Raw genomic sequence first — 19,750 nt, 5'->3', positions numbered from 1 at the left:
AAGAACTATTAAAAAAAATTGATTCTGCCAGCACATGTGCCTATACTGAGTTGCTTTTTATAAAAAAAAAAAAAAAAAAGCTACATTTAAATCATGCAACTTTATGAAGTATTAATAGCTGGGAGAAGGAAAGTGAGGAAGCAATAATACAGAAGGATAACGTTGTATAAGAAAACTGTGAAAGCAACAAGTTTGCCCTTCTGAGTCCTTAGCCATCCTTTGTTATACAAACAGCTTTCCATTTCTCTGTTTTGTAAGCTGCACCATTCATTGCAAGATAATCTAATTAGAAATTCTTAAGTTCTTTTTGGAGCCCATGCATTGTTTATGTATATTCATGTATCACTTGCTGTCTGTAAGATACCTGATTGTGTGCCTGTATATGTATGTATACTTTGTGTTTTTATTATGTAAGTACACACATATGCACACACACACTGACAAACACACCATTAATGTATCATTGCCATAACAAACCGGTTTCAGTGTTGTGATTTTTTTAAATGTCCTGAAAATAAAGCTATAAAGGAGTCTTAAAATTGTCAAAAAAAATGGAAATTCTAAAGGGAAACCAAATATTTGAAGAAGTTGTAGATTTTGGTCTTTTAAATTATTTAATAATTATTTTAAATTATTTAAATTATTTATTAATTATTTATTAATTATTTAAATTATCTATTAAATTATTTATTTTATTATTTATTATTATTTTATTTTAAACTACTACTATGACTTAATTTTAAGCATGTTACCTTTAAATTTTCGCTCTTATTTTTGCAATTGGCTGTGTTATGCAAAGCTGTTCTGGTGTAATATCTTTTATTTGAAAATAATTCCAATTAAAAAATAGAACAAAATTCAATTCTTATAGGTAAAATATGAATCTGAGTTCTGAAAAATTGTGAAGTTGAGTTTGCAGCAAAGGGATGAGAGTGATTATGTAGACATCAGCTGAAAATATATGTCAGACCAATGCCAACTAATGATATTGAAAGTAACCTAAGATCTAGAAGTGTTATTTTTGAAATTGAAACTTCATTTTCTTTGATATTCCAACTAAAGAACTCAATGACTTAAAATATTTGTATCAAGTTCATACTGAAGTACATTACTCTTGCTGCAAAACAACTCAAAACACTATCTTAATGGAAAATACTTAACTGGGTAATTATTTCTTGTTTAGGTCAAGATTGAGCAGGTTGCTATGGAACTTCAGCTTACTCCATTCACTGTACTTCTGCGGTCAGTTCTGGATCAGCTGCAGGAAAAGGATCCTGCTCGTATATTTGCTCAGCCAGTGAACCTTAAAGAGGTATGTCTTAAAGTTAATGTTTCCAAAGTGCTTGCTTGTGTTTGGGTACAATTTTGTTGCATTTAATAACAAGGAACAAATAATTGCACTGCAAAATAGGGAGTAGTAGATCTTTTAGATCTACTACTAAATAGTAGATCTTTTTTATCTCTATTATGGTAACTTACATAATGACTTACTGCTATAAGTTTATGTCTGTTTATCCCAAATAATGTCTTTTGGGAAGCATTTGCATGGTATAACATGAGAACATACTAATCTTACTTTTTAAGCTTTGTATAAAGTGGTTATTTTAAACACGTTTCAGGCTAAATGAGTTTTTTAGAGTTGTTTTGGGATTTTTGTTTTTGCTTTACTTCTCTGACATATTATTGTTTGATAAAGTAAGTTTGAAGGATGTCTTAATAAAAAATTAAAATGTAGATACTATGTTTTATTTGAAGATAAATTTCCATTTCTTTAAGTGGGATACTAGATCGCCTTAGGCTGTACATACGTGTGTGTGCATATGTATGTAGGTGTGTACATATGTGTATCCGTGTGTGTGTGTGTGTGTGCATGTGCATGCACACACGCACACACAGGTATTCTTCCAGAATTCTAAAAATGAATAGCTTGGGCATCTGTTATTATGGCGTAGGTTTATTATCTAGGATACAGAGTCTTGTAATATGTAAACTTCTGTGTGTGTAAACGTTTGCAAGATCAAAATGTGCATTTCTAAACTAGTTTCCCAGTTCTTGATTTGAGATGTTACCAAATAATGGGGAGAAAAAAACCTGGCTCGGTTAATAGCTAATGTTAATTTGTCTGTAATAAAATAATTTGATTGTACTTTAACCCTTTTTTCTTTTAAATATTTATTCAAAGGTTCCAGATTATTTGGATCATATTAAACATCCTATGGATTTCTCTACCATGAGGAAACGGTTAGATGCTCAAGGCTATAAAAACCTCATTGAGTTTGAAGAAGACTTCAATCTTATCATAGATAATTGTATGAAATATAATGCAAAAGATACAATATTCTATAGAGCTGCAGTGCGGTTAAGAGATCAAGGAGGTGTTGTTCTCAGGCAAGCTAGGCGAGATGCTGAAGGGATCGGTTTTAATAATGAAACTGGAATGCACTTACCTGAACGGCCTAAACTCGAGTCACCCCAGCCTTTCTCATGGGAAGATGGTAAGAAGTTTTTGTTTTTTAAGTTGTGTTTTTTATTAAATACAGTCTTTGCATACCATACACATGTTTAAAATTGTACCTGTTGGATTTTCTGATGAGAAATGTTTTTTTTCTACTACACACTTCTTTTTTTGAAGGTTCAATTAATTCTCTTCTATTGCTTCTTTCATTAGAAAACGGTTTTCTAGATTCTAATGTAACAAGCTTGGAGCCTAATTTAAATATATATATATATATGAAAATAGATTTTAAATTTTGAGTGTTTTCTTTCACATAATCATATATGCTCATAAGTCAGAACATGACAGTGTGCATAAATATAAACACATTCTTAAACTACCTATTGAATCAGGAATTTAATGTTTAATAATAACTTTTTTCTTCAATAAAAAAATTAAGCAAATTTGTAATATTGGGAAATCAAAAGTCATCTTTTGACTTAAAAACTCAGAAAGCTGAGACAAGTGGCAGTGAAGGAGAAATAACGTGCTTTGTTTAGAACCATAATCTCATCCTGCTCTTTGAAAAGAAGCAAATTACATTTTAAGATGTCTTCCTTCAGGCCTAAAAATTCTTTGCCCTTCTACTTAGTTTTCTTAAACAAAATCTTGATCAAGAAGAATTCTAGTAATATTGCACAGTAGGAGTTTGTTGCAACAGTTCTTCACTGGTGACAGTGAAGCTACTAAAACTGTAATTGAAGTAGGTTTTTTTGACTTTTTTAATTACAGCACCTTTTTTTTCCCCCCATTCCTGTTGGTATTATTGTTAATATTCTGATAAACACTAACACATTTTCAATTATGCATATTTTGACTGCAGTGGATAGGTTACTGAATCCTGCAAACAGAGTGCATATGTCCTTGGAAGAACAGCTGAGAGAGTTGCTAGAAAAGCTTGATCTCACCTGTGCAATGAAATCGAGTGGGTCAAGGAGCAAAAGAGCAAAGCTGTTAAAGAAAGAAATCAGCATTATTCGCAACAAGCTAAGTCAGCAACACAATCAAGCTCCTCAAATAGAGTCAGGTATTGGAAGTTTTGAAGAAGAAACTGCAGCATTAGAACAAGAAGGAGAAGAAGAAGGTAAGATTTTAAACTATATTTAAGTCAGTCCTACCGTGGACCTCTTCAGTCAGGTGCTCTAATATTGTGAATTAAATAGTATAATAAATGAATGTTATTGTTTATTTTTAAATGGACAAATAGTGCTTATTTACAGTTACTATTTTAGGACTATCAAAGTGATGCTTTTGACCAATATCCTCTCCCTTATATTTCACAGTAGCAAGGGTTTTAAAAAGTTTTGAGTGTTAAGAAATTAAACTACAAACAACGTAAGAATGGAAAAGGATTTCAAAATGTCTCATTCCATCTTGGTATTTTTGGAAACCCAGTTACATGTCAAAATGTATGTAGGAACCGTGTGAGTTTAAGTCATTGGTGCTGAAAAGTAGGCATTATACTGTCTTTTGTAGCTTTTCTGTCCTTTAACGCAGACTGGTTTGGAAGAATGGAGGGTTACTCTGTTTTTATTAAAGGAAGCAAAGCTAACTAGAGGTAGGACTCACCAAACTTGATGTTTTATAATCAAGGCTGCCATGTCTAACTACCCTTCCCCTTGTGCCTCTCTTCCTCCTCAAAATAGCGATCTCAGATCCATACCTGTTCCTGTGCATTTCCCGCTGATTTTAGCGAGAGCAACATACAAGGCCTGACTTCAAGTTACAGTTTAATGTTGTGTTTGTTTTTTTGCTTTGAAATCACTTACTGATATCTTTATTACTCCCTCTTAAATAACTCAAACAAAAATCCAGCCTCTTGGACGGGAAAAGAAAAAGAGTGTAATTGACAGTTTGTCCCATGATCAGCGTTGCGTTCTCTTCTCTAAAAAGTTATTACCTGTTTTTCTTGAGGAGAGGCAGAGGCATGTCTCATCTAATAGTATTGGATGTGGGAGGAAAAGATGGAAGGGAAAGTGTAAGCGTGATAAAAATAGTAGTCTATGTTGAGCAGCTTGATGCTATCAAAATTCTTGAAAGCCGAACTGAATAAAATGACTGTCCTTAACTGCAGTTCATACAGCAGCTTGATGTTTAATTCTTAGTGCAGTTAAAAGAACGGTTTTCAAAAGTATAAATTCCCTGAGATTTGAATGACAATGGTAGAAAAACTGTACCAGAATCAGCATCTAACCTATCCATCTAATTTTGAGGTGCTAATTATTCTTTAAAATGTTTAATGATAGTTGGGGTTTGTGTGTGTACATGTGCATGTGTAGGGATTTTTTTTTTTTCTTTCTTCCCCCTTCTAGTAATGGTGCCATTGAACCATTATAGTTATTCGAATGAATATTGTTATTTAGGAATGTACTTTCTGGCAGGTAATAAAAACACTATTTTTTGTTACTTCTAGCTTGACATTTTTATGATAGCCTTTTATTGTTGGCAGCAGCTGTACAAATAGCAGTCTAAAAGTGTAGGTACGATCTCTGACCAGTAACTATTTTCTTTGGTCTGAAATACTTCCTTTTAAAAAACTTAATGAAAAGCATTATCCAGAGCTAATTGGCACTGTAAGTTATAATTCTGATCTAGTCAAGAATAGTAAGCATTAGTTCAAATTTAGATTCTGAAATGGAGGAGGAAAGAAGCAAGCTGCCAAAAAGAGAGATATAGAAAGTAATCAGTAGAATCCTGACAAGGTAGACAAGGGAATCTTTACATGAGCTGACTTTGGAATTGCTATGAATTACCCTTTACGTTTTGAACTTCTGAACATGTGATAAATCATGTCCTAAACTCCTGTGGCGTATGGTACCAAAATAACTCAGTGAAATTAGTCTTGTAGTGTCTAAATAGTTTACAAGTGTTTTTCTGTGCTTAGATCTTTATGGGAATCTTTTCAAATTAGTTGTAAGAAAATGAGAATTTGTTCAAAAAGCACAGGGCATTCTTAACGGTTTCTCTTTTTCTAAGGGATGGTGCTTTAAATTTGTGTTTATCTGCCTGTGGATCTCATTCTTAAGGTGGTCTTGAAATACTATTTATCAATTCTAATTCTTGCATGCCTTCAAAGGATGTGAACATAGTCGCACTTTATTTTAACGATTTTTGTTATTAATATGAATTATGCCTTATACAGATGGAGCAGTCTCTTTGATGTGCACAAGTCATTGATTTCAAAATAGGCATTGTGGAGCCAAAATCAAAACAATACATAGATAATAGATAATCCATTGCAGATACAGGGTTTAAGCCCTTGGTGTTTCACATCTTTTTTTCAGGTGACATAGAAAATTATCGAAACAAACATTTTGTTTGACAGCATGAATGTTTCTGTTGGATACATTGTTCTCATACAGCTGCTCTAGAAAAAAACCCACCTTTCTCCTTATTAATTCATACCTTAAAAGATTCTTCCTATCAAAGCTAGAAAGTTTTAGTATCTTTGTATGTGTTTGTTATTTTGGGGTTAGGAAGTTATTTTACTGGTATTTGGGAATGCTCTGAGAGTAGAATGTTACTTTTCTTTTGTTTTTTTTCTGATCACTTGGGATGAAAAGCTAAAACTAGTTCTGTACACTCACAGTAAAATCGGCATTGCCTTTTCCCAGCATGGAACTATTGAAATTAACTGGGAAATGATTGTGTAAAAGAAGGGGAAGGAAGAAAAAATTGGTAGAGGGTGGTTTTTCTGACTTCTCCTGTCAAGTCTGCAAAAGTGTATTTGCCGTGTAGTGGCTAGTAAAGCAGCAAGACTTTTTTTTTTTTTGATTTAAAAAAAAAAAAATACTATCCACAGTTGTAAGGCAGCTTTGCATAACTTGCATATCTGCAAAGTTTATAACACTCGCTAGCTCAGACTAATAGATCAGGTTAGAAACACCATTTTCTTTAAAATGCTTACCTGATAAAATTTACCTTAGGCAGATAAGGTGAATATACAAAATTGCAAAGTGTAATTTATCAAACATTTTACTTCAATGGTGGTGTAATCGTGCTTAAGAGAGAAATTGTACACCACCCCAATTTTCTGTTTAAAAAAAAAAAAAGTAAATTTCTTAGATTTTTAGTTATGAAATTAACATTACTGCATGAGAAGTAAAAAGTTTTTATCCAGATGTAAATTGTTAACACACCAAATATAAACACCTACTTTTCTATCCGTGTTACGTTCCCAGTATAAAAGTAGGAATTACTAACTAGGACAGATTGTTACTAGACAAGGTTTGTTTTTAAAATGTTATGCTTTGTTTCCAAACAACAATTTATTTGGTGGGCTGCACATTTGTAGTGAGTTTTATAATAGACTTTATAACTACGAGTTTTCAAAAATCACACTCTATTTATAATTTTTTCAGGAGATAAATCTCCCCCTAAACTTGAACCATCAGATGCATTACCTCTTCCTTCAAACTTGGAGACTAATTCAGAACCACCAACCCTCAAACCAGTAGAACTCAATCCAGAGCAGAGTAAGCTTTACAAAAGAGTAAAATTTGATAATGAATTATATAGCACTTCCATTCAGAAAGAAATAAATGGACACACTCCAGAACACTTACTTGACAGTAATCTCAATGAGTCGACTGTTTCTGCTGTAGCTGAGTCATCAACTGATGTAAACAGACGTACATCCATTCTCTTCTGCAAATCGAAAAGTATAAGCCCCCAAAAGTCTGCAAAGAACACTGAAACCCAGCCAACTTCTCCACAGCTAGGGACCAAAACCTTTTTGTCTGTAGTCCTTCCAAGGTTGGAGACACTTCTGCACCCAAGGAAAAGATCAAGGAGTGCATGTGGAGATTCTGAGGTTGATGATGAGTCCCCTGTAAAGCGCTTGGATACAGGTAAATGTTATACAATTTATTTCAATGGATAGATCTTGAAAGATAGCATACCTGTTAATTTTTTTTGCATACAATGTAATTGTTAATCTTCAGATTTTAGCAATTTTTCCTTATAGTTGAATAAGTACATATAGTTATTTGATTACTGTAGGAAAATTACTGATTCATTGTTATGCTGGCCCTCACAGTTGGACTTAGGGTGAACCAGGTTTTATCTTTTCACAGTTTTCATTTTGGTAACTAGAACCTCAAGTTACCTGTGTGTGTGGTATTTGCTTTTTTTTTTTTTTTTTCTTCTTTTTTTTTAGTTCTTTTCTGTTTCCTTGTGTTGCATCCAAAGAAAAGGTGAATGAGCTGAATTACAAAGAAACTTCGTGTATGGTGCCAAAATTAGAATTCTCTTGAACATGGAAAAATACATTTTCTGGATACAACTTTATTTCGCTGTAATGTTACTCCAAGCATATTTCTAGGTTGTAAAACTGACGACTGTATGTCAGATGCTATCTATACTTACACGTTATGTGAAAGTGTTTAAATCCCAAAGTAAAATGACATTTCCTCCATTTCTTAAGTCTGTGCGCTTTACCTATTAAAAGTTGAAGAATCTAAATGCAGAATTATGCTCTTAATGAGACTTCGCTAAGCAATTTAAAAGAAAGCTAATTTAGATGGTGCAGTACAGTTGAGGAATTAATTGCACCTTTTCTTCATGAACCAAAGTTCTGTTTGGAGAAGTTTGGATAAAGAAGAACAGCAACATCAGGAAATTACTAAAGTGCATTTCCTTGATATTTTTTATGGCCATTGCTACAATTTCTATTACCTTTTAAAGTAAACATTCTGTTTCCTAGTTGTGTTGGTAACGCGTACACAGGCATGAACACGGCATGTAATTTCTATGCCTTTGAATGAAACCCTTAAGAATTTAATTAAAAAATCATTTGTTGTCAAGTTGTGCTCTAAAAGCTGGGAGGTGAGCTTTTTTTGGTTTTTAGGGGGAGGGGTATCTTTTTTTCCTCCCTCTCCTCTCCCCCACCTTTTTTGGTTTCCTTTTGAAGAAAGTCTGGAAAGAGCCCATATATCTGATCTGATAAATTAGGAAGGCACATGTGTACATGCTCTTATAGCAGGAATAGGGATGAAGATTTTTTACTGTGGGAAAACTGACTTAATTCGTAATAAATGAATCAATAAATCAGACTTCTGAATTACATTTCAGATCTGTCATTTCATTCTTTTTCTCTTTGTGGTATACATGCATGTGGCAGAAATATGTTTTGATTATCCCTTTAAAAAAAAAAAAAAAGCAAAAGTTATGTATATTCTCTCCTAGTTTTAGTACACTTCCCATTTCAAAATTTCTAAGTTTGTGATATTTAAGTCAGTGATGGGAATAAAATCCCCAAAGTTAGAAGCCATGATTTTTTGTTATTAAAATTATGTAGCCTCTTCTTGAAACTAATGAAAATTAGGCATAGAAATAAAATTTACATTGACCTAATACCTAGGAGGCATTTATGTTTTGTAACATTTTCTTTCATTTTAAGAAGAGACTATATCTGCTAATTGAGCTTTTACCAAAACTGAATTTATCCAGAGGTTTGAGTAGCATCTGTTTATTCTCTCTCTCTCTTTTTTTCTCTCTCTCTTTTTCCCTTTTATAAGAATATACGGATATATGTGCTTATTAAATCTTATTTGTATGTTTCTTTTTCCATTTACGATCAAAAATTTTGCTTTCATGCTGGAGAGTTTCTTTGTATGTTATTTTTGAACTAGTGGCCTCATACAAATTTGAGTGAGCAATTTATTATTGGTGGTTATTTTGAGCTGTGGTTCGGCAGGAAGTAGTTCTGTTTGCACAAACCCCAAATGCTTTCCAAGATGTAAACCCTGTTGAATTATTTCATTTTTGTATATGCAAACTGTGTTAAATTGATGCAGATATTTGTGCTCTGTTTAAAAAAAGATGAGATCTATACAGTAATGTAATTTTAATCTTTTTTTTCTTTTTCCTTCTATTTGGATGTTGTTCATGAAATTGTAATTTCATGCTATTGGTAAAATGCTGCTGTTTAAAAGAGTTCAGCAGATCATGAGCCTTTCCCTTGAAAGACATATAGTCATATGTGAGGCATGCTTCAGGCTCCTTGCATTCTTTCCTGTGAGTTAGCTACTTCAGCTGCAATCATTGTAAATGACAAGGATTGGCTGTTACAGGATTTTCTTTGACTGACGTGAATGTTAAATATAATCAATTCTAGTGGATACAGGGAAAAAGTCATAAAAAGGGACTTTGCTTAGTATACAAGGCATTGAAATTTTAGACTCCAGAAAGAATTTGAAGTGGTTGAGGGCTGTGCTTAGACTGCTCTTTGCTTAGTATCAGTGCTCATGCACTGCTTTAGAGTCTGTGCGCTGTCAGGTCTTTCTACCTTTAGCTATCCATAACCAGTGTTTTATTTTTGCCTTTATGTAAGGACAAAATGTCACGATCCTCTATGTTATTCATCTATGGCAGTTAACACTAATTCATTTTTCTTTGTGGTGCTGATGGTAATCAGAGAATAAATTATCTGTGTTTTTTCTGAAGGTATTAAAAAAAAAAAAACCCTAGGGAATTTAGAGATCTGCATTATGTTTATGAATTAAGGGCACACTTGCCTTGGTGTTGGGGCTGAGTATAGGTGATGCGACTTCTAATTCATAACTTCCCTATACTAAAGTCCCTCATATCAGGTACAGAAAGTACCAGAGCTGATCATATTGCCATCTTATTTTTGACCTGTTTAGAACATATTTGCTTAAAGATTTGATTTTTCAAGAGTTGGATGATCATAAACATGTGACTCGTAGTTAAGTCCCACAGTAACTTCAGGCACTGAACTGAGGAGGTAAAAATATAATTATCTTAGGTTTCCTTCCTCTAATGAGAGATGGAGACAGTTCCCACAGTATGATTGACTGTGAGATGAATGTCTGTCAGAATTAGTATTTTTTTTCTTTTCTAGGTGAGAACAGATTATGTAGTTACATGCATAGAGAGATATCCATAAGAGGGATTATGGTGCACAGGACTGTGTACTCTCACTGAATCATAGATGCTGTCTGAATCCTTCCTTCCATTGTTATAATATTCCAAATTTGGGAATATTCCTTAAGTCAGTGAGTGAAGTGTTTCTTTTCATTCTTTTCCTGTACAATGTTTTATATTCATCTGAAGTAAAAAAGAGGGCGTACGAAATCATAAACCCGTAAATGTTACATTTTTCTCAGAAACAGTTTTATTACAGCAATTTGAAAGAGCAGTTCTCATGTCGGGTTTGCAAAGATCTGTGTTACCATGTCAGTAATGACTAGCACTCTTTTATTTATTTATTTAATATATGCATTTAGAAAGGACGTACAGCTGTTCTAAATTACTTTTTAAACATCTTTCCCTTTTTACTCTAGTAGACTTAAACTAGATAGAGTTGATATTTTTCAGAGGGCAGCATCGGAAACAGGAAAAATCGAAGCAGAGCAAAGCTAATCTAACATTTGTATTGGTCTATTATTGTCCAAGGTTACTGACCCTAGAAGAAGGACTCTCAAATATTTTTGTCAGTGGAGAATTCTAAGCTATAGAGTTAAGAGCTGACAGCCCAATATAATTCCTGTTAATTCTCTCTTCTGGTAGTGCAAGCACAATATACTTTTTGCTTCAGTGTTGCTGTAAAATAGTATTTCTTTTTGTGTCTTACAGTATATTCAGATCACAGCTCTATTCAGTATACAAATGAGAGCCAGAATATAACTCTTAATATATATTACAGGCCAAAAATAAATATCTCTTCCTCCTATGTAGCTTTTGGATACGGATTGAAGTGTGTTGTTCTTTTAATAATCCTTTTACTTGAAAATGGATTCATGCCTTCCACCTCCCCCCCGAAAAAAATGAAATCCCAATTTATTTTTTACCTGGATCATTTTTTGTTTAAAGCACAGTTCCGCAAGTAGCTGTATTCGTATAAATGGTGGGGACAAACCCTGGCCTAACTTAGGCAGGCTGCAGTTACGTTTGAAAGCTAAATGTGTAAACAATACTAAAGACAGAAAACCTTTGTCACCTGGCTATTTATTGTAACAGAAACCTGGCTTATCTTCCTTTTTTGTTCACCAAATAAAAATTCCTGTAGGTCACTTTTAACTCACGGATCTCCTACTATCGCTCTTCCAATTTTTCAGGTATCTTGTTATTAATGAGTAATAAAAGAATTTGCCCTGTAGAGGTATAAGGTTCATCACAATGTTGTATTGGGAATGTACCTTTTAGTCTTGAGCTGTTCAGTTTAGAGTGAATACTCCTGGCAGTACGCTTCTTGAGCTGCACAGCTCTTTAACTTTCTTTCTGTTGCATTCCAGAAAAACTTGCATATATCTTTTTTGCCATTACCTATTTCTTTGTGGTGTATGTTAACATGGTTACCTATTCTCATTGGGTGTTTTCTTTGCTTTTTGGGTGAGGGGAGATATTAACTTTTTTTCAAGTGACATACAAGATCTGTGTAAGATCTCTTTAAGCTGTGTTTAATTTAAAACAATTACTTCTTTGTTTTTATTAACTAACTAGCTAGTTTTTGCATCTCCCCTCACCACCCCCACCAAAAGGCCCTATGCAATTTAGGCTTCGAAATACTCTCAGAAGACGAAATACTATCTGCTCAAGTTTCTAGCGCTGTGTGTTGGAAAGCATAAGCAGTATTTTTACTGCTAGGAATGTATTAGTAAGTTTTACTCCTGGGAGTAAATGGGGTCTGAAATCTAGTTTCCAAAGGACATAATGTTTCAAAAAGCATTGCATCTATAGCAAGGTGAACAACTTCTGACTGCTCCAGTAGTGTTGTACCTCCTTGTTTTGAAAGAAAACAGCAACAATTGCAGTCTTTCTGCATTGTCATTAGTAGCAAAATATTAATCCTCCGTTTGTGATATATTTTTAGCTTTTAGCTGTTGTTCTGGCAGAGCAAATTTTTCTAAATTCAGGAGTGCCTAAGTGTTTTATAAGCCTTTGGCCATGTTCGTCATTACATAATCTATCTGTTTCTTTATGTTTTTCTTTCTAAACCAAAAATCTTTCATATGCATTTCGATGAGGGCATCCTTCCATTGTGCCGTGCTGGACTTAAGCGCTCTACAAAAATAGAGCTTGAATTTTTTTTTTTTTTTTTTTTTTTTTTTTTTTACAAAGTCAGAGGGGAGGTTGATTAATGTTTCTGCTGAGGCAGTACTGTAAGCAAAATTAAGCATTTGAAGCAGAAGGTAATTAATATTCTGAAGGCTCCTTTCTGGGAAGGAAAATTTGTTTAGGAAATCATTTGTGGTAGTTGCACAATATATTGTCAAAGAAAAACTTATTTCTGAATTATGTTTTGCATGCTATGGAAAATATTTAGTGTTAGTCTTTTAAACCTGGAGCTAGGTTTTTTTTTTTTTTTTTTTCCCCCTGAATCTTTGTGATCTTCTCTATAATGTTTATGGAGTGACACTTTATGACATCCTCTAAATAACGGTAATATCTCCAACTGGTAAGTTAGGAAAAGACAGTCAAATTAATCTTATAAATCTGGGGATATTGTTTAAAATAAAGAGGACAGTTACTGTTCAGTCATGTGTTCTTGGCTTATTAACTCAATGACTTTTTACATGGAACTGTCCTGTTAAGTTTATTCCTCGAAGTAAAATAGATTATGCTTTCTTTTTGTAGCTAGAACTCAATGAGAGTGTTGCGATAAATTATATTAATATTTAAGAAAATACCTTAAAGCATTGCTTTTATTTCAAGATGATTTTAAATTTTTTATGAACTGAGTAGTTTTTTGTTCACCATTAGGCTCACATAGGTGTCAGCTAACTTAAGGAGATAGGAATCATAACCATCTTGTGTTTCAGAACTTAATGGATGCGGCAGTATTAAGTAGTTGAACGGTGTTACAATTTTTGTTGTTATGGTAAGTGCTATTTAACTGTTTATTTAACAAGGACATCCCACAGGATGGTAGAATTCATCGCTTTATTGAATGAGGCACGTAGAATACTAATAAGCACATAATAATGTGCTTTTGGTATGGATAATGAGTGAAGACTCAGTGAACTCTGGATGTTGACAGGGTAAACTAGTAAACCTTTGAAATTAGAGCTACTTGAACCGTAACATTTTTGCCTTGATGATGTAATCGGTATACTGTACAGAAGATTGGCATGGTAGGCTTGTGTATGACTTACTCAGTAGGAAGAGGTATATCTTATCTCAGGTCCGGTAGTGTATAATTACCTGCAGTTCTGTAATTTCAGGAACACAGTTTTAATGAGAATATCAGCAGAAGTGGTGGTGACCAATATGCTTCCCCTAAAAATTAGAATTTGCTTGCTTCCTGTTATCTTTATTAAGCTGATAAGGGAACTTGAAGAAAAATGTTCATTCAAAAAATCTTGTTCTTTGATTTTTCTGTTGATTTTGCTGAGTAGTCTTTGTAATCCATTCACAATTAAAATAGTTTCAAGTGGCATATCTGGCTAAGAATCCCTTACTTGTAGATACACTGTTGTGGGATGTTTTTAATTGATAGCTCTTGCACATGTTTCCTGTTGTAGTACCCAGACATAATTTCTTCAGTGCATGGAGGAACTGATATCTGATACAAAGTAATAAATACTTTACCTGTTCATGAAACAAGTAATACTTGAAGAGAAGCTACTTTAGTCTGTTGGTAACCACAGCAGTTCCTCTGTCATTTCATGGCTTAAATTTATGAGGCTATGCTGTCCTAATATAGGAACTCCCCTCTCCCCCTTTCATTTTCCTTTTTCTCCTCCTTCCTTTTGCTTCCTTTCTTCTCCCATTTTACTCTTTAAATGACGTTAAGAAGTCATTTCATTGGAAAAGGTAGAGATCAAAGCAGACATTGACAAGGGAACTAACCTACTGATGAGAATGGATAACTACTCAAAATTCTATTAAGAATATTTGTGTTGAAAATAAAAGTATTTTAAGTCTGAGAGGAGACAACATATTGTAGATCCATCTGATTAGATTAAAATATATGAATTATATGAATATGTGGCTCAGCCATATTTTAACTCTTCTTGGTCAGTGCTGCCTAAGCATAGCAAAGTTGAGTTGGTGTTTAATAGCCCTTGATTATCTTCACTGGAAGACACTTCAAGCACTGGTAGGCAGACTGCATGAGCTTTGGAACATCTTGTATTATCTTATCAGGTCCTATTTTTGAAGCCAGGAGGACAGTCTTAGAATTGCAAGCACTGCTTATAAGTTACTAGCATTGTTAATTTTTACTAAGCAATAAAATTGTTTAGTGTGGTGTTGCATTCTCTTAAAGAATGCATGTCACTAGCTTCTTCAAGTGTAGCGCAAATTACCATAGAAGGGTGTTCCACGTCTTTAAGATGCACTGGGTCATTTATACAGAATCAGTTGAAGTTTCACCTCCTTGTATGAAATTCCTCTCAAGGTGCAAAAGGCCTGAAAAAATAGGTCAAAAAAAGTGCAGCTGGATAACTTTAATAACTGACTAATTCAGGTACTTGCAGTTTACTATATAGTCCTGCATGAGCATCTGAAGAGTGTAAATCGCTGGTAAACGTTTCAGCTTTCGTCATTCTCTCAGATGGCAACTGCAGTTTCTGTTCACTCTTCTAGAATGAGGCGGAAATTAAGAACTGTTTCTTCTAAATAAAGGTAAATAAAGGTGGCTTGTTACCTTTCTAATAGAACAGGATTTCTGGACGTGCTTACATAAGAACTTTGAAGGTCGCTTGTGTATCAGTTTCTTTTCCTTTGGATACCAGGCCCAGCAATTATAGTCCCCAAATTATGGGAAATATTTATATTCAAATAAAAAAATGTGTTGGTAAAAGCTCTGCATAAAATCTTTAAGATGGTAATATAAGAAAAAAAAAGTTTGTAAGAAATTGAATAGTCTGCCTGAGCGAGTCCTATTGGGCAGCTGTGAAAGACAGCTGGACTCTAGGTTTTTGATAAAAGATATTGACAGATTAATTGTCATGTTTTCTCATAATTGAGGTTGGGAACACAAATAAGCCTTATTCATTCAAGTTCTTAACAGCTCTTTCAAATTTTCGTTTATATCAGTATTCAATAGATGAGAGGACAGAAGTACTTAAATGGAAAATACAAAAGTATTTTTCCTAAAATGCCTTTACTGTTTGTATTACTGCATAATTGAGGAGGAAAAAAAAAATTCTGCTTTTAAATTCTCATAAATAGTCTATGCCAAGATACATCAGAAGTAAACAATCCTAAATATTAATGGCTTTCTATGGTCATCATATTTCTTGATCTAGAATGACATATCATTGATCTATATGTGATTCAGGCACTTAGTCTTGTATTTTATAGTCACCTATGTATGTATTTGACTTGCCGTAAATCATACAAGCTAGAGTTGACTGATTTCATATTATAAAGTAATTTTAAATTCCTCAAGTTTTACGTGTGCATTTTTGATGGCATGTAGTGTATACCCCAGTCATCATTTGTGTACTGTTAGAACAGTTTTTTAAACTCTCTTCTAGAAAACAAAATATTTTTATGAAATTTTCGTGCTGGTATATTCTTTTTTTTTTTTTTTTTTTTTCCTTTCGTATTGTCTGGAATGTTTTCAAATTCTTCCACCATTGTTGCCTCCCAGTTGTATGTTTTAAAATGTCTTCAACAGTAGTTGCGCAATATAGTGATCCTGTTGTTGTAGTATACAGGCCACCAGATAATCCTTCTCTTGTAGAAGCTGCAGTTACAGATGTTGATTACTTTTCCTTTGTTGTACAGTTCGCGTTCAGCTGTTTTGGTAGATTCTTCTGATGAGCCAGAGAGACTTTTTATTCTCAGTTTTAGAAGGATGCTAATAGATACATGATGAATTCTTAAGCATTCTTTTGAAACGTATCAAACTTTGACTCTTCTGTAAGCCACCAGACTGTATTCATTACATGTTGTCCACGTTTCCAGACGTGAAAATTTCCTGTTTAGGTTCTTAAAAGCTGCTTCTGTTTAGCATGTAGATGTCAGCACTCTCACATCGTGGGCTCACACTGAGCTTTCTTAGCTATCTTTGAACGTTTGGCCATGTTCAAGATTTGGGCAATTTTTGGAAACTTTATTTCTAAGGCTACTCTTCATCCCAGCCTTTGTCATCTTCATGTTAAAAGTAACTGGCTCCTGTGGTATCTGCATACTGTGAGGACTGTTTTGAGAATCTGTGAACTTTGACATGCTCAAATATTCATCAGTGTATCCTGACAGAAGGATTGTTCCTGATATTCTTAATGCACTTCAGAATTTACTGTTGGAAATAGGCATTCTTAGAGTTACTCTAAGGTTCACTTTTTGAAAACTTCATGGATGCCTTCCTATTGCTACCGTTTGCAAATTGTCAAGGTTTGCACATTCAAGACTTCTGATTATTTATTAACATAAAGTATTCCTTTACCCTGTCTGTGCATAACTGTATACATAAATTCTCTTGAAGCAGGGTCATCTCTCTTCTTGTTCTTATTGGAAGGATTTCAAATACATTTCAAAACCATGTTCTTGATGCATACCATGCAGATGAAGATTATATTCTGTTCTTTCAACAACTTACAAAAATTTTCTTTCTCAAAAAACAGCACTGACTCAAAGTGGAAGTCTCTGATTTAGTCTTGCCCCTTTAGAAAGTTATGCTGAGTGCTGGTATTAGAGTACATGGAACACTTGTATCATTCGCACTGTCTCTGGACCCTGCTGTAAGGATGGCTTATTTATTTAAAAGCTTTGTTTCCTTTCAGTGAGACTTAATGGCTTTTTCACTGTCTTCCAGGTTCTCATATTAACTAATATCATGCTGGGTATTTATCTCTTTGGATCCTAATTATTTTCTGTTAACCTCAACATGGAATGGAGTTCAATTAAATGATCATTTTGGAACGCAGAAAGACAATTACATTTGAAGTAATTATTTTGGATCGTGTTGGAGACACCAGCCATCCTTAAAACAAAACAAATCAAAAAAAACATGAACACTGTTGGAGGAAGTCTTTGACATATATGAAACTATGTTCTTCATTCAATATATTGCCCCATTTCCGTAAGTTATAAAGTTGTATGTGTTATACTATATGTGACACAAATTGGTCGCAGATTTTTAGTAGTCCCAACGTTCTTATTCCCCAAGAACTGTGCCCTGAGAGAGCTGATTAGTTACGAATGTTCCATCGCCATCCTCTTTCCTTTCCCCCAAAACCACTCTAACCTTCCTTGGAGAAATAAAGCGTACAAGAAATGCTCTACCTATTTTTGTGCATTTATATAGTTTTGTTAAAATATACATTTTCTAAAATCTACTTTTTTAATGAAGAGTTTGGCCAAGAGGTTTTAACTCATACTGGTAAGTGCACAATTCAGGGCTTGATTTCCTATTGCCTGGTAAAATGAACTTAAATAGTGTTATGTAAGTACTGGCGCACTGTATGCAATCTTTTCTGGACTTGTTTAGTGGTTGAAATTATTTTAAAAATTTCATCATTTATCAGCTCTTCAGCTGTGGCTTTAGTGTAGCACTTTCCTGTGCTTGGATATGTTAGTTTTTGCATTAAACTGTGTATAATAAAGTTTGAATAGCTTTGAAAAAATTTATACAAGTTCTGCTGCTTAATTTTTTGTGTCAGCAGGGCTACAAAATGAGATTGCAGCCTTAAATGCACAACTGTGTATTCTGTGGTAGCATTCTGTACGTTCATAGAACATGCTACTCTTTGGACTTTCCTGGGTTTTATTCCCCTTTCGTTTTCCAAACTTCTCCTCTGTCTTTCTGCAGTTTACCTTTTCCTGCTTCAGTCAATTTGATACAGACATCAGGATTCTGACTTACTTGATGTAGGCAGTTAGTGAATATTTTAGTTGCCATGTAAAGAACAAACCGCTACTGTTAAGGCAAAGTGGAAACTTTGTCTAATATAATTTCAGGGCAGTAGGAAACCTGGGAACAGCTATCAGGCAGATCTTCCTTGGCTTTTTTGTTTTCCTTTTTTTCTTAAGTTTATAGCCATTTGTGTTCGTTAGGGTTTCTTTGTTTTTAGATGCTTGCATTTATACTTCATGGTTCACGTGGCTCAAACTGGTTCATATGATTCACATCATAAAATTTCTATGTAAATTGAAGTCTAGAACTTAAGATTGGGAACAATAGTGCTACATTTAAAATTGTTACCAGTCTTTTTTAAGAAAAATGTTGAGTTCTGCCTGTAAGAGTTGACGGCTTTTTTTGTTTATTTGTCTGTTGGAAGGGGGTTGTTTGTTTGCTTGTTTTAAGAAACGAAAGAGTAGATAGGAAAAGAAAAAGGAATCATCCGGTAATGAAACCTTTTAAAAAGAGTTTGGTGTCTTTTTCACTTGGGGTTGAGGGCGGGAGAGATGTCAACATTTTAGTACCTGACCTAATGAAGTTCTGGCCCATGGCCTCCGCTGAAGCGTGGCTGTTTATAATGTATTCCTCTTAACTATGGAGGAAGCTCGTTTGATGTAAATCATGTACCATGGAGGAAGCTCATTTGATGTTAAGTCACGAGCTTTTTGAAAATGTATATGGGCATGCATGGCTTTGTTACAAACTTACCTAGGCTACTAACATGAACAAGCAGGATGAGCTATTTCTCCCATGGATTTTACTGTTCGGCCTTCTTAATAATATCTTGTGCTGAGTCAATAAAATACAAATGCCTTAAAACAAATGGGGATCTTTAATCTCACCACTCCTAATAGCTACAGGAGATTAGGTGTTTGTGCATGGGAGAAGGAGTTCTTATAGTGACCCAGAAAACAAGTTCCCGGTTTCAGCATTAAAATGTAGTGCATTTGTTTATTTTTTGCACATCAGAGATGGTATAAAGCTCTTCAGAACTTCATTGCGTAGATGCTTCTGTTAAGTTATGAGGTCATTTGGGCAACTGCTGCATCTGTAACTAGGTGTGAATGTGTTTTGTTTGAAATATGTATTGAGGTCTTCCTTTCTTAAAATAAGAATGCCTGTTCCTTTTCATTTCTGAAAAGTTGATTGTGTATGCTGAGTCTCATTCAGGGCTTGGTATTCAGGAAATTTGTTCCTGTTTATAGCCTGCATGTTTTGTGTGGGTTTACTTGTTCATTTGTTTAGTTTTTTCATACTTCCACAAGGGAGAGATGAGACGAAGAGGCTCTGAATTCTTTTGCACTTTAATATTTCCTACTTGTCAGGAGAAGAGAATATTGTTTTGCACTATTGATGACTGTTCTACGGATTCCAGAAGAACAGTTTCTGAAAATGAAATTAGTTAAATTAGCTCTTTTCAGAAAAGAGTAATGAGAAAT

The 19,750-nt window shown here is 34.1% G+C and overlaps 1 protein-coding gene across 12 annotated transcripts in view; it reads left to right on the top strand.

Annotated features, from left to right (window-relative positions):
• The window catches only part of BRD1 (bromodomain containing 1), a 69,101-nt gene that overhangs the window by 35,377 nt on the left and 13,974 nt on the right, over positions 1-19,750 (top strand). For 9 of the 12 annotated variants that reach the window (XM_068931205.1, XM_068931190.1, XM_009667796.2 and 6 more), the window contains 4 exons: positions 1,184-1,312; positions 2,183-2,495; positions 3,318-3,578; positions 6,856-7,344. In XM_068931205.1, coding sequence (XP_068787306.1) covers positions 1,184-1,312; positions 2,183-2,495; positions 3,318-3,578; positions 6,856-7,344 — 1,192 coding nt within the window. Of the gene's footprint in view, positions 1-1,183; positions 1,313-2,182; positions 2,496-3,317; positions 3,579-6,855; positions 7,345-17,225; positions 17,397-19,750 lie in introns of those variants that run through there. The other 3 variants (XM_068931214.1, XM_068931212.1, XM_068931216.1) reach the window with 2 other exon arrangements.

Source organism: Struthio camelus, chromosome 1 (genome assembly GCF_040807025.1).
Source record: "Struthio camelus isolate bStrCam1 chromosome 1, bStrCam1.hap1, whole genome shotgun sequence".
NCBI classification, from domain to species: Eukaryota; Metazoa; Chordata; class Aves; order Struthioniformes; family Struthionidae; genus Struthio; species Struthio camelus.
This window is presented reverse-complemented; position numbering and strand designations above follow the sequence as displayed.